At 50.6% G+C, this 15,940-nt stretch overlaps 1 protein-coding gene across 2 annotated transcripts in view; it reads right to left on the bottom strand.

Moving 5' to 3' along the window:
- Positions 1-14,873, bottom strand: part of SRPX (sushi repeat containing protein X-linked) — a 112,510-nt gene extending 97,637 nt beyond the window's left edge. For both annotated transcript variants that reach the window (XM_077889478.1, XM_077889479.1), the window contains exon 1: positions 14,691-14,873. In XM_077889478.1, coding sequence (XP_077745604.1) covers positions 14,691-14,784 — 94 coding nt within the window. In that variant the 5' untranslated portion in view covers positions 14,785-14,873. The remainder of the gene's footprint in view (positions 1-14,690) is intronic.
- Between the last annotated feature and the right edge of the window lie 1,067 nt (positions 14,874-15,940).

Raw genomic sequence — 15,940 nt, 5'->3', positions numbered from 1 at the left:
ACATTTAACACATACGGGCAAGAAGGTCTAGCCTTGAAAGTAAAACCACACAGTGGCCCCAAAGCAGTAGTATATGGTCCCCAGAAGGCTTAGTGATCCTCCTCAGAGGTCAAGTGCAACACACTCAAAATCCAAGAAGGGAAGAAGGCTGTGGCAAGGCCTTGGGCAGAAGGCCCCAGATTGAGGCGCAGGCTGAGGTCACATGGCATCAGAGTGGCATGGCAAGCGTGAGAGATGCCCATCCTAGTCTGGAGAACCACTAAGATACTCTTTGCCTCAGCCAACTGAGGTTCACATTTGGGGGCCATCAGACTGCCTCTGTCGCCTGGCAGTGAGGTGATTCTGCTTCGTTACAATTCTGTTCAGAAAGTAAATCCACATCAAGGACCCACCCCTCTACATCAGCTCTTGTGCTCTTGAGGCCTCACCTCCATATAATTGAAGAGCAAAGGTCCAGACCAGAGAACTTGGTGGTTCCTCTCCCCTACCCTTCCAGCCTCGGTGTCACTGGCATTTTCAAACTAAAAGACAACACAACATGTACAAACTCTCTGACAGCAAAGAATGAAAAGTATCCATCTGCAGGCCCAAGGTTGTGACACTACTGGCCCTCACAGTGAATGGCAAAAGAGAAAGCTCTGGAAGGTGAGGCCAGGAGCTGAGTGTTAAGAATGAATAAAGAGGCGCTGCCTGGGGAGAGGCCTTCCCCTCAGGTCTGAATGCTGCCCTGGCCATTCCCATGGAGAGAAGGGTCACTCACTGTGGGCAAGGACACCAGCAAAAGCCAGTTGGACTTGACTGGTCTGGAAAGATGGGGTGGGATTTGCATGAGGAAATTTTTCAGAAGGGGGAAAAAAAGAGTATCCTGAAAGGGGCAGTGTGCAGAGGAGGAGAGAAATATATCTCAAGGGCTGTTCCCAGCTTTCTTCATATTTTAATACAGAAAAAGACGTTTTAAAGAACATATGTTTGCACCAGCTCAAAATTGGTGGCTTTCAACTGGAAGAAACTTCTTTTAACCAAGTATGCATACAACTGCTTAGTGAGACAGATGTGGGACAGATGATGCTACCCAAAGTTTTGGGGTTTTTTTCTTTTTTTTTTTCCCTCTGAGCTTGCAGTGGTCACTGCCACCAGCTTCAGGAAATTCATTGTCATCTTCTCAGACGTCCTGTCCTGGAACCAAAAACATATTTCCCTTTAAAAACAACAAATGTGATGACACAAACAAATGAAAAGATATTCCGGCTCATGAGTTGGAATCATTAATATTGTTAAAATATCCATGCTACCCAAATTGATCTACAGATTCAATGCAATCCCTATCAAAACACCAAGAGCATTTTTCACGGAGCTAGAAGAAACAATCCTGAAATCAGTATGGAACAATGAAAGACCCCAAATAGTTAAAGCAATCTTGAAAAAGAACAAAGCTGCAGGTATCACAATCCCAAATTTCAAGATATACTATAAGGCTGTAGTAATCATATGGTAGTGGCACAAAAACAGACCCATAGATCAATGGAACAAAACAGAGACCCCAGAAATAAACCCACACTTCTACAGTCAATATTAATCTATGACAACGGAGGGAAGGATATACAACAGGGAAAGGACAGTCTCTTCAATAAATGGTGCTGGGAAAACTGGTCAGCTACATGCAAAAGAACTAAACAGGACTACTTTCTAACACCATACAGAAAAACAAACGCAAAATGGATGAAAGACCTAAATGCGAAACCTGAAACCACAAGAATCTTAGATAAGAACACAAGCAGCTGTAGCATCAGCTGTAGCAACTTCTTTCTAGACATGTGTCCTGAGGCAAGGGAAACAAAACCAAAAATAAACTATTGAGACTACATCAAAATAAAAAGCTTCTGCGCAGGGAAGGAAACAATCAACAAAACGAAAAGTCAGCCTACTGATTGGGAGAAGATATTTGCAAATAACATATCCAATAAGGGGTTAATATCCAAAGATACATAAAAAACCTATACAACTCAGGGATCCCTGGGTGGCTCAGCGGTTTAGCACCTGCCTTTGGCCCAGGGCGCGATCCTGGGGTCCCGGGATCGAGTCCTGCGTTGGGCTCCCTGCGTGGAGCCTGCTTCTCCCTCTGCCTGTGTCTCTGCCTCTCTCTCTCTCTATCATGAATAAATAAATAGAATCTTTAAAAAAGAACTTATACAACTCAACACACACACATACAAAAAAAAATTATAATCTGATGAACATGGGCAGAGGCCTTGAGACATTTTTCCAAAGAAGACATGTGCATGGCCAACACACACGAAAAGATGCTCAACATAACTCATCATCAGGTAAATGCAAATCAACACTGCAGTGAGATACCACTTCACACCTGTCAGGATGACTAGAATCAAAAAGAAAACAAGTAACAAGTGTTGGTGAGGACGTGGAGAAAAAAGAACCCTAGTGCACTATTGGCGGTAACGCAAACTGGTGCAGCCACTGTGAAAAACAGTATGGAGGTTCCTTAAAAAAAGTAAAAAAGAGAACTACTGTATGATCCAGTAATTCCACTACTGGATATCTACCCAAAGAAAACAAAAATACTAACTTGAAAAGATATGTGCACCCCCCACGATTATAGGAGCACTGTGGACAGCCAAGATACGGAAGAAACCCACATGTCCATGGATAGACAAATGGATAGACAACGTCACACACACACACACACACACACACACACACACACACACACTGGAATACTACTCAGCCATAAAAGAAGAATGAGCTCTTGCCATTTGCGACATGGATGGACCTATAGGATACTATGCTAAAAAAAGGAAGACAGAGAAAGAGAAATACCATATGAGTTCACTTACATGTGGAATCTAAAAAACAAAATAAATGAACAAACAAAAGGCTACCTGAACAGACTCTTAACTACAGAGAACAAGCTGGTGGCTGCCAGAGGGCAAGGGGTGCGGGGGATGAGTGAAACCAGTGAAGGGGATGAAAAGGCCAAAACTTCCAGTTATAAAATAATTAAGTCACAGAGATGAAAAGTATAGGGAATACAGTCGATAATGTCGTATTAACATTGGTGGCAGAGGGTGACTACACTTACCATGGAGAGCACGGAGTCATGTCTAGAATTGTTGAACCATTATGTTGTACACAGGTAACTAATATAACACTGTATGTTAACTGTACTTCAATTAAAAAAATAAAAATAAAAAGCACAAAACCAAATGTGAAACACTAGTCGAATGAGATGCTCTGAGAAAACAATTTGGAAATGACCACACCGGGGGCTCTGGCACTTGCGCAAGCGCCGGGATCACCTGGAAGTTTGGATAAAACACAGATTGCTGGGCCCACCTTCCCTCAGGTCCAGGTTCAGGAGCTCTGGGTGCCGCCTAAGAATTCACATATCTAAGAAGTTCTCCGTGGTGGTGCTGCCCCTGCTGATCTGTGCTCTCCCCCAAGCCTCCTGGGTCCTCTCCATCTGTGCTCTCCCCCAAGCCTCCGGGGTCCTCTCCCAGAGGGTAACACATATCAATGACCCTGAACAGTCCCGCAAGAAAGAAACCTACTTAACCCCGCATTTCCCAACTACCACACATTCTGCTGCCCCTACAATATCTATGGCCCTCCCTGAGAAGCAGTGCTGCAAGGAAGCCACTTTCAGAAATGTTCTGTTAGGGATGGTCCTGACCAGCACAAAGATTACAGGCTCCTAAAAGAACAGCATCCGGCCAAAGACAGATGTGCAAGTCAAGCCCTCGGCACCAAGGTAAGGGGCTGGGAGGGTCGCAGGCCGGACCACACAGCAAGGTCCTGGCAGGGCAGCAGATCTGGAAAGATGCCCAGAAGTCCACGCAGCATCAAGAGAGCCTGTCAGCAGGTAGCAGAGGCCAGTCGGCCTCCAGCTTTGAATTAGGATATCAGGCCTGGCCAAGAATTGGCAAGAGTAAACAGGGTCCTAGCTTCTAGAGGGTCTGAGAGGTTACCAAGCCTCGAAGGCAGATCCTGAGACACCCAGTTATCTGTCACATAAACTGACAGTAACAGGGTACGGGGCTAGTTACAGCACGCGGGCCCATTATCTCTTAGAAGACTCCCTGCCAAAGGCCAACACGAGTCCTGAGCTGAGCCGCACGGTGAACGAGAAGCAGCCCCACTCCCCTAGGAGTTTGTTAGATGGTAAGCTCTGACTTCACAGGTCTGAGGTGGGGTTGGAGATTCTAGAATTATCTCAAGTTCCCAGATGAGACTGGGACTCTATCCATACCTTGAGTAGCGAGGCCCCAGTTTAGGGGTGGCAGACTTTTTGTAAAGGCCCGGATAAGAAATAACCTCCGGCTTTGCAGGCCACATGGTCTGTGTCATCCCTACTCAACGCAGCCATGGTATCACCAAGCAGCCACAGACAGTGCCCAAACAGATGAGCATGGCTGTGAGCCAGTGACACAGATATTTGAATCTCATGAAATCTTCCCACGTTAGAAAATATTCTCCTTCTGACTTCTCCAACCATTTTAAAACTTAAAAACCATTCTTGACTCACTGGTCATACAAAACCAGGCAGCGGGCCATATCTGGCCTGCCCAGACTTACTTGGGAGACCCCCGCCCTAGATCCTAGTCATCAGCCAAGATCTGCCAAAGCAGAATACAGAGCCCACCCTCTCCTCATCCCCATCCCAGAAAAGGTCGAGGCTACCTTTTTTTTTTTTTTAAAGATTTTACTTATTTATTCATGGGAGACACACAGAGAGAGGCAGAGACACAGGCAGAGGGAGCCTGGGATTCGATCTGCAGGAAGCCTGGACTCCAGGATCGCGACCTGAGCCAAATGCAGATGTTCAACCACTGAGCCCCCCAGGTGCCCGGGAGGCTCCCTTTTTATTGCTGCTACCAGTTGGGTCTCCCTGACTTGCCCCATTCGTGGGACTTGGGGGTGTGGAGTGCAAGGGGCTGCATGTGCTCTTCAGACTTCCCCGCTGGTGTTGCCCGCCACGGGGCTGCCCCCTCCCTCATCCCAGGGGCCTCAGTTTCTAGTACAAAGATGTGTAATCCCCACGGTGGCAATTCTGAGTCACAAGACAAGGTCTGGCTGGAGAGGCAGGGGAGGCCCTGACCGCCCCAGCATGGCTTTCTTAACAAGCTGAAGCTATTTCTAAGGGACAACTTAGCAGCAGAGCAGAGCCAGGCGAGGCTCCTGTCCCCACTCACTGAAGGTGTCTCTGCTGCTGCTTGGAGGTCAGGCCTTGGAGGACTTCAAAGGACACGGAGTCCAGGCTCCCCCTCGGGGCTGGGTTTGTTTTGGAGCTGGAAGAGCGAGTAGAGACCTAAAGGCTGTGCAGGCTTATCTCAGGAATGTCGGGAACTGCGGAAAGGAAGTCTAGGGACCAGGAGGGAGGCAAAGCCCAGAGGAGCGGGGGAGGAGGCGAGGGGGCGACTGTGTGGCAGATGGGAACAGGCACGCCGCCTGCTCTTGGCAAAGGCGCTGAAGTCATTCATCACACCAGTACTTCTGAAATTTCACTGTGGAGAAGGATCGGTGGGGGGATCTTCTTAACATGTGCGCGCTGCCTGGGTAGGTCTCGGACAGGGCCTGAGCTTCTGCATTTCTTTCTTTCTTTCTTTCTTTCTTTCTTTCTTTCTTTCTTTCTTTCTTTCTTTTTTGAATTGCATTTGCCGACATACAGCACAGCATTATTTCTCGGCGTAGTTTTCAAGAATCCGTCAGTTGCACCTAACAGCCGGCGCCGCCCGTCTGACCCGCTCCCGGGGATCCAAGGATCCGCGCGTGCCAGGGTGCGGCCCGGGGGGGGGCCAGCACGCTCTTTTGGTTGGTTCTGTTCTCCTCCGAAACAGCCACAATCTCTGAAAGGCTATGGCGGGTTCCACTGGGCCGAGCCACTGACGCCCAGGACGGCCAGGCATCAGGTTGTTCGGGGAATTCCCGCCACCGTCCTACCCACCAAAAGAGCAGGCCGGGGCAGCCCGGGGGGCCCAGCGGTTCAGAGCCGCCTGCAGCCCAGGGCGCGATCCTGGAGACCCGGGATCGAGTCCCACGTCGGGCTCCCTGCATGGAGCCTGCTTCTCCCTCTGCCTGTGTCTGTCTGTCTGTCTCTCTCTTGAATAAATAAATAAAACCTTTAAAAAAAAAAAAAAGAGCAGGCGGGGTCTCAAATCATCCTGACCACCACTCTTCAGTCCTGAGCCTTGGGTCTGCCTCTATCCTTTTCCTAATCAGCCCGAAGTCTGTCTCCTAACCAAGCTCCGTGCCCACGTACCCACACACGGCACTTAGCTCTCATTTTCTTTCTGATTCGGGCCCAAGGGTGCCCGATGACCAGCAGCCAGCAGCAAAAGGGTGGCAGGCAGCCTTAGGTGACTCTCACCACCATAGTTGGCAGAACAGACATTGCTTTCTCACTCAGGCCTTGAGTGGAAGCTGTTACCGACTTGGGATAAAATGATACCACTTCGTCAAAATGACAGATAATGTCAAGAGTTGCTGAGGACATGGAGAGGCTGAAACTGCCACACACCGCTGGTGGGAATGGACAAGGGCGCAGTGGCTTTGGAAAACTGCCGAGGTATCTATCCAAGAGAAATGACACCATTGTGCCCACATGGAAACTTATGGGGATGTTTGCTACATTACTCACAATAATCAAAAAGTGGAAACGCAAATGGCCATCAAGTGATGAATGGATAAAATGTGGTCTATCCCATGCAATGGAATAAAATTCAACCACACAAAGGGATCAAGTAGTGATACCTGCCTCAACACGGATGAACTTTGAAAGCATTATGCTCGGTGAAAGAAGCCAGACACAAAAGGACAAATATTGCATGATTCCATTTGTACGGAATGTAAAGAATAGGCAAATGTGTAGAGACCGGAAACAAGTGAATTGTTGCCTAGAGCTTGGGGGTCGGAGTTAGGGAGTGACGGCTATGGGGCAAAGGGTTTCTATGGGGGATAATGAAAACGTTCTAAAATCATGGTGATGGGACGCCTGGGTGGCTCAGTGGTTGAGTGTCTGCCTTTGGCTCAGGGCATAATCCCAGGGTCCTGGAATTGAGTCCCACATCAGGCTCTCCACAGGGAGCCTGCTTCTCCCTCTGCCTATGTCTCTGCCTCTCTCTGTGTGCCTCTCATGAATAAATAAACAAAATCTAAAAATATAAAATAAGATGAAATAAACCATGGTGATGGATACACAGCTCTGTGAATACACTACAAATCACTGTATTGGTTTCAGTGGGTGAATAGTATGGGATGCAAATTATATCTCAGTAAAGTTGTTAAGAATGTCATGACATATCAGTTGAGGAGCCAAAGCAAATGGTGGAGAGAGGAGAGAGGGAGAGAGGGAGCATCCCCAGATGCTTACAGCCCTTGAGGAACATGCAAGCAGCCCCAGGCATGCCAAGTCCTGAGAGACACAACGATGCCCGAAATACACCGAGACAGGGGTTCAGCAAGTGCCTGCAGTGGGAATGATCCCGGCCTGCCCCTCTTCTCCGGGCCTGGCACAGTGCCTAACACGTAGTGGCCACTCAAAACTGAATTCAGGACAAGCCTGGGGAGAGTGATGGGAATTCTGAAGCTACCACTTAGCTCTAAACCCAGCTGTGCTTCTACAGCCCTAGGTGACCACAGACAAACCTCTTCAACTCACCAAGCCTCGGAGGCTCATCACTAAGACACAGGGGTTACGTCTCGGGTGCTCCAAGTCGGGTATTCCACAGTTCCACAGATTAGGTGACCCACACAGGGGAGCCTGTATGTGGAAGGGAAACTCCTCAGGAATCTAGATAGGGCCTGAGATACCCAGCAGGGTCAGGACTGGCCAGAGGCGTTCTCCCTCTTAGATCTCATCACACACACTCATTGAGAGCCACCAGGAAGACACAAAACGAATGAGAGACCCCAGGATCTGCTCACATGGCCGGAGGCCTCAGATCCATGAGCAACTAATAGGGAAACAATATGATTCCACCCCTTGGAAAGCTAAATTAAAATCTAAGTGGAAACAGGATTTCAACACTGGATGTTTAAAGGAGTCAGAGCCTTTGTCTGACGAATGCTGAGTCAGTGGCAAATCTGTCAGAGTTCTTCTATGGATCAGGCCAATCTGGGGGCAGAGTCTCAGAAGGTGGGGGACGTGGCCACGCCACCACTTCCTCACCACTCCACAATGAGCCTGCCAACCCTTGGCTCAATCTTTGCCCTGTGGCCCTAATTTAGCCAGTGTTTTTGAACATTCCTGGATCCCTGGATCTGGCAGGGTCATTCAGCTCAACCACCCACACAGTAAGTGGCAGGCCAGAGTCCTCAGTCAGAGGGTCCCAGGGCGCAATCGGCTTTGGAGAGACAGATGCTCATTAGGCTTAACTGGGCAGACACTGCGAAGAGCCAGTGACAGCAGATCGAACAAGCTGCCGGTACATGTGACCGATAGCACTACAGGTCACTGTGAGAGCAGGGCAGAAGAAATAGCGGGACGATATTTTAAGGCCAAGGCAGAAAGTCTGTCCCCAGTTCTATGTTTGGATTTGTCTGACTATTACTCATTAAAAAACGTTTTAAAAGCAGTGTACTCAATTTACAACCCCAAACCTCTGGGATAATCCAAGCCATTAGGTCCAAACCCATTTATCTTCTCCCTGGAGAACAATGCATAAAGCGGCCTCCAGTATGAGCTAAGGATTACGGGTGAGTGAATCATGCAGCTCAGGAATGAGCACTCTAGAGGGTTTGGAGTCGAGTGCGCCATGCAAACCGTAAGATCCAGGTGAAACCAATTACCATCTGGAAAACTTGGGAGCTTCGCAATGCTACCAATGACTTTTCTCTTGCTCAAGCTTTAACCTTAAACTGTGATCTGAAAATCCTGCCCTGGGAACTCCCGGGAGTTTCGAATTCTCCTAGTATCATGTCCCAGGGGGATATGAAATCCAAGAGCCTCATCAATGAAGTAGGCCCTGACCCGTCACCTGTCGGGATGGGTCTCTTCTTCAGAGCAGCGCCAATTTCCCCTGACATTTTGCTGTCTGGCATTCCTTACTCTTGAATTAACATCTTGGAAATTCCAGTTAAATCCTGCAGGAGTATTTGAAACAGAATGCTTGTTCTCTGTCACAATTAGTTTAGGCAGTTAATTAATTAATCCACAAAAATTGACTGAAGATCGTCCCTCTGGTCGCAGACACTGTGCTAAGTGAAGGGTACAACAAGTTGCTGGCCCAGGCCCAAAGACAATCAATTACAATCTATGATTATGCCTACTTTGTTGGATGTTGTTTTTTAAGTGAGAAGGAGACATTGTACCACTGTCTGCAACCCCAAAGATCACCTGCTCACTGGTTCAATCACAGTTTTCCAACCCTGGCAATTTCATCTTACTTTGTATGTAGATGTTTTTGCCTGTGAAGGGCAGCTCGCTCTCGAAATTCATGAAGATGATCTAGTGAGTAGTGGTTCGGAATTGGGATAAGAGCCTTCTCCCCAGAAAAAGAACACCCATGTAGACTTTGATTCCCAATCTCCAGATGTTCTTAGAGTAGTGCACAGGCCCCCTCTGTTAGCCTTCCTTGGGCCTGCAGAGCCGCTGTCATGGGCATCAGCCACCCAGCAACATCATTCTTTAGTATCCAAGCCCAGTGCTCCTGCATGGCTGCTCTCTGTGCTCCCAGGGCCTGTCCACCGGCCTCTGCTACATTTACCCACCCAGAGAAGCTGGTGTCTACATCCCTGTAAGATAGAAAGTACTGCCAGAAGGAATTCCCCACCTTCTTCACCCCGTTGTCCCAAGCACCTCATCATTTGGTGTCTGCTTGAAAAAGTCTCTGGGTAGAGCCCAGTTGTCATCAGAAAAGGCAGAAATGGAATCTATTCCCAAACCACATTCAAATATCCAAGAGAAAAGCGTAGGCTTAAAAGGCTCCCATACACAATGCCCCATAAAAGCTGACAGTCGAGAACTCACACAATGGCCAACCGAACTGAAGGGACTGGCTCGGGAAACTCCCCAGGAACTGGAGCTCATTCACCCTGCTATGCTGGAAGTGAATCTTTAACCTGGGGATTCATCATAACTTGGCTGCCACAAGCTCATACTATGCTATAGCCTGGCAAAAGGAAACCTTTTTCTGTTTAAACTCAATCTTCACTTTCAATTACCCATTTTAGCCGCGTTCTCTGAAAGGGGAATTGATGTAGTGCACATATTTGCGTTCACTAAGGAAGCCATTCAACTGCTTTGGAAGGGGCTGTAGCAAAGTGGCCAACAAAAATAATAAATGTACGCTCCAGCTTGTGGCTGCAGTACGTCTCTCGCCTTACAGCCCCCAACAGAGAAGGTTATTGCTTAAACAGAGGGTGTTCGCGGATCTAAAAAGCAACCTCTACAGCCAGCGAGCCACAGTGCCCACGCATGGAGATTCATGGTGGCACAAAGTCCTGGTTACCTATGAACATTTCTCACCTCCTTTCTGTCCAGTGGCCCATCAGCCAAATTCGAGGGCTATTAATTTGATCAGCACAAATGCCCACTTGGCTCAAGGTGCTCGGCCAGGCACCATGAGAAACAGAAAGAAGGTGAAGGCACCGCAGCGCCGGCCTTCAAGAGCACAGAATCTCGAAGTATACAGGCGTGCATACAGTATTGGACCGTCCAGCACATGTCATCAATGGCACAAGAAAAACATGAAGAGCCATGGGTGTTTAAGGGAAGGCAGAAGAAGCTTCCCATTTGAGGAATCAAGGAAAAGTTTCATCCAAGAGAGGGTGTCGTTGAAAGATGGACAGAATTTGGGCAGACAGGTGGCTGGGGTAGGGGGTGGAGGGCCAGGCAGGGCAGGGGCGAATTCCAGGGGCAGGGAGCAGCAATCGCCAGGAAGAGGGAAAATGTGACTCAAGCTCTGCAAAAAACCGGGAGTCTCTTTCAGCCACATTTTAGGAAACCAGGAGAGAAATGCTGAAAATTGAGGCTGGAAGCAATGGTGCAGTCCCCTGAAAACAGCTGAGAACTTTCTAGTTAATGTAAGAGAGGACAGGGAGCTGCCGCTCTAGGTTTTTGAGTAGGACAGTAACGTGATGAAAGTAGAGTTGTACTTAAAAGACCAGTATTTGGCCAGAGAAAGTAGAATGGGTCAGAATGTGGGAAGAATGTTCTAGCAAGCAAGAATGTTCTAGTAATCATTGAAAAGAGAGGGGCTATATTTCAATGGTGGTGCGAAGACTGATGAGGTGGGAAGGTATGAAGACAATGCTTGAAGGATGGTTTCTGGTGTTTCTCTCAGCTCACAAATCTGTGAAATGAGAAGCAGTAACCCCAACATACTGGACTGCACATGTTCTCGGTGAAGAAAATGCTAGATGAAAATGTCCTGCTCTCCCCAGCATTCCCCCTCTTTTCTTCCCCCCTTTTTAATGAAGAGGCATTTTTTTCAGCTCCTTACATGTTATAACTCCAAATCGAAATTTCTAGCTTAGCCTGCTCCTGGAGAGACTTTAATTGTATATCGTGAGCCAGGTGTTCAGTTCCTAATACTTATCTGCGAAGGCGGTTGGACTGCTTTGGCTGGTGTGGTCTGGTTGGGCTTTGTGCAAACCTCACTCGGTTTTCCTGACTGGTGAAACCCTGCTAGCTCACCAGTTCTCTGGCGAGAAGATTCATAAGATTCACGAAGCCTTTCTTAGTGCCCACCACGCTCATTCTCCACCTTCAGCCTTGCTTGCATGATGAGGTGGAGGGAACCTCCAAACTCTCAGGTGTAAATGAGGTTCCAAGAGTTCATTTAAGCACAGAATAAAAACGGAAATGTAAATCAAAACCACAATGAGCTATTACCTCACACCTGTTAGAATAACTATCATCAAAAAGACAAGAAATAACAAGCGTTGGCCAGGATGTGGAGATGAGGAAACCCTCACACAGCGTTGGTGGGAATGCAAACTGGTGCAGCCACTGTGGAAGGCAGGATGGAGGTGCCTTAAAAAATTAAAAAATAGATACTGTGTGATCTGGTGTCCATTCCACTTCTGGGTATTTATCCGAAGAAAACAAAAACAGTAACTCAAAAAGATATCTGCATCCCCATGTTCACTGCAGCATTATTTGCAATAGCCAAGATATGGAAGCAACCCAAGCGTGCACTGATAGATGAATGGATAAAGAAGATGTGCTGTGTGTGTGTGTGTGTGTGGCAATACTATTCAGCCACAAAAAAGAATGGAATCTTGCCATTTGCAATGGACAACATGGAACCTTGAAGGCATTATGTTAAGTGAAGTAAGTCAGATAGAAAAGAAAAAATCACCATATGATCTTACTTATATGTAGAAGCTAAGAAACAAAATAAAAAGCCCCAAGCTCATAGATTCAGAGAGTAGACTGGCGGTTCGAAAGTTGGGGGGGGGAAGTAGGGAATGGGCAAAATGGGCAAAGGGGGTCAAAAGGTACAAACTTCTAGTTACAAAATAAATAAGCCATGGGCATGTAAAAATGTACAGCATAGTTACTCCGAGAGTGAATCTTAGAAGTCTTCATTGCAAGAAAAAAAATTGTAACTGCATATGGTGACTGATGGTACTAGACTTCTTGGGGGTGATCATTTCACAATGTACACAAATAGCAACTTATTATGTTACACACCTGAAACTAACATGTTATGTCAGCTACACCCAGAAAAAAAAAAACCCAAAAAGAACAGACTAAAAAGTCTCATCTGCTATAGGCATACAAACACAATCAAACACAGACAAGTTTGCTAAGAACTTTCTATACATTTCCTGTGGATTTTTGCAGACACTGTGTCTTTGCTAGGCTGCAGAGAATGAATGAGATGGCCAGAAAAGCTGCATCAAATTCAAAGATGGAAGAACTCCAGAGACCTTCTAGGAGTGGGAATGATTTACTCTCTGACAGATTAGCTATTAAATCTCAGACAGTTGTATAACGGTAGTGGGAAGGATGGGGCCCTTGACCCCCACATCCCTCTTTCAGAGGTTCCCAATTCCAGGCCTCTCACCTTCTCTCTTACTGGAGACATAATGTGCACTTGCTAAAGGAGTGCCTCTGAAATGATGTGCAAAGCCATCTGTCACCCAGCACTTGGGGTGAATTCAGCTGATGTGATCTGCCTCGGGACCCACTGCCCACAGAGTCTCCCCTCCCCAGCCTTGGCAAACCTCTGGCTTGGACTGAAAACCCCTCCTTTAGGTTCAACAGCCCCAGCAGAGCCCCCTGAGAGGTGCCCAACTGGGGGCAGCGTGCTGGCGGGCAGGGTTCCCCAAAGCCAGAGAGGAGAGCCCAAACTGGCAAACCAGTTTTTTCTGTGGATGGCTGGGCCCTGGCAGCAAGGTCCACGACAGATGGATAGATGCTGGGACAAAGGAGAGCAGAGGGATTTGAGACGGAAAAAGAGAAGAGGCCCTTTGGCTGAGAAAGGCTCCAGCAGACGTAGGGCAGCCCCGAGATGCCTCCGACCCCAGCGTGAGCGGCTGGCAACCTCTCCCTGCTCCTGTCCTGGCCAGTACTGCCCCCCCTTCCCCTCCACGTTTGTTTTAACCCAACTTCGGCTAAAGGGGAGTGGGCGGCGTGGACATGGACTTGCCGGGGCTGAGGATGAAGTCTCCTTTCTACTTTGCCCTCAATCCGTTCCTACCAGAGAGCTTAAAACTTACACGAGTCTGCTCAAAACACAAACGTTCCCGTTGATCACTTTACACGTTTGTTTGACTCCCGCATTCATGTGGGGAGGTGCGGGTATTTGCAGCGGGCGGCCCTACAGCTGCGGGGCACACTACCTGGGAGCCCTCCGCCGCCCCGTCCTTCACCCGCACACCCCCGCTGTGAACTGCCCACACTGTGGAACGCAGAGCCAGATGTCTGCACGCTCTGAAGTCCACGTCCCCCACTTTCCCATTAGCACTAAGTTAAAACGCGCCCCTGGATTTCTTCTCCATTCCAGGGGGGCAAAGGCGCATCCATGTTGCCCTGGTCCCCTGAAGCTCTCTGCCAACCTAAGACTCCCAGATGAGGGAGTTAGCTGGAGCCTTCTGAAGGGTCAACACCAAAGGTTTTGTCGACACGGCGGCGAGAGCCCCGAATAAGCGCCCGGGGCCCCTTAGATGCTAGAGGCCACGCCCCCGCCGTGGGAGGCCACGCCCCCGCCTAACTGCCGCGCGTGTGTCACCGAGCGCCTGCCCCAAGTCACCGCTGTCAGCTGGCACCTCTCTCCCGGAGGCGCAGACTTTCTCGGAATCCCCAGCAGGGGGGGTTGGGGGATGCGGGAGAGGCCCCGCCCGTGGCGTCCACGGGGGCCGCTGTCCCGCGGCGCGTGCCCGGCAGCCCCCGGGGTGGCCCGGGACCCCCAGGGGAGCGGGTAGGGGCTCCTTCCAGGCCAAGCTGCGGCCCCCCGCGCCTCGGCCGCGCGCCGCCCGGTGACAGGCACCACTCCAGGTGCCGAGAGACCAGCCGGCCGCCCAACTTCCCTCCGTGGCCTCGGGCGCCAGCGTGGGTCCGCTCGGGCCCCGGGGGGCGCGGAGGCGGGGGGCTGACCGCCGGCTGTCCCCTCGCCGTGCCCAGACGCGAGCCCACCGCGCGCAAGCCCCTCCCGGGGGCCACCGAGGCCGAGCCGGGGCGGACAAAGGGCGCCCCGCCGGGGAGGCTGCCCCGCCTCCGCTCCTACCTGGGGAGGCGCGGCTCGGCGGGACCCGCGGCAGCAGCAGCAGCAGCAGCAGCGGCGGCGACAGCAGCGCGGCCCGGAGTGCGGGGCTCCCCATGGCGCGGCGGCGCTCGCTTCGCTCGGCTCGGCTCCCGCTCGGCGCTTCCAGGGGGCGGAGGAGACGGACGGGGCCGAGGGGCTGCGCGGCGGGCGAAGCCGAGCTGGAAAACTCCTCCTCTCGCCGCTGTCCCTCCCGCCCCCCTTCCCCCCCGCCCGCCGGGGCCGGCCCGCCTTCCTCCGCCTCCCGGGACGCGGCGCGGGCCGGGGCTCCGACCCAGCCCTGCTCGGTGCCAGCGCTTCTCCGGGAAGCGGGGCAGGCCCCCAGGGCAGCGGAGCGCACCGCATGCTCCCCAGTGTCTCCCTGCTCTCCCAGCCGCTCACCCCGAGCACTCACGCCGGTGCCGCACCGCCTCCCGGGTCCCGGGCCCCCGCGCTGTCATGTGCGCGGGGAGCCGCGTGAGTCCTCCTGTGTGACGGGACCACCGGTCGGGCCCCCGTGGCCCGCGCGGCCGGCTATTACCCGCCACGTTCGCGACCTGACCCTCAGGACCGCGTCTCAGTCCGATGATGCCCACTGTACCCAAGAAGACACCGACGCTTGGAAGCTTGCCCAGTTCGCCTTAAGGACACAGAGGGGATTTGAAGTTCGCTGCGCGGTTCTGTGGCACCAACGTCCGTCCTACAGCTTCTCTGTTTCTCTTCTGTACGGGAATGAATCGAGGGCTGGGCTGGGTGCCTGCTGCACTGCAGTTTGGAATGGGCCTTGGGGTTCTCTTTCCAGGGTGGGCTGATGCACAAGAACGAGGCACAGAAAGTTCCCTGTCTTCGCTCCCAGTCTTGGGAATCCAGCTGTTGTGCTTTTCTGCAACCAAATTTTCCCATTTCCTGAGTTGTTCTCCACCACCTCCAAGGACACCAGGACCAGCCTGAAGCCTCCACCCTGTGGCCTGGCATCAGGATGGGCTTTCTAGGCTGCCTGCAGGACGGATCTGATTTCCTCTTCCAGGCTTTCCCAAATGTTTTCTTTTTTGTTTTGTTTTGGTGTTTTTGGAAACCTGCAAGGCACAAAGCAGCACCGCACTCCTTTCCTGCCCCAAAGAGGTCTCAGCTAAGGCAAACTGCGATCAGGGCTGCTGCATGAGGTTGTGCGCTGTACAAAGGTGCCTGGAGGAAGGAGCGAGCGGGAGCGGAAATCCAGTCACCTCGGGGTCAGG

This window comes from Canis aureus, chromosome X (genome assembly GCF_053574225.1).
Source record: "Canis aureus isolate CA01 chromosome X, VMU_Caureus_v.1.0, whole genome shotgun sequence".
Taxonomy (NCBI): Eukaryota; Metazoa; Chordata; class Mammalia; order Carnivora; family Canidae; genus Canis; species Canis aureus.
This window is presented reverse-complemented; position numbering and strand designations above follow the sequence as displayed.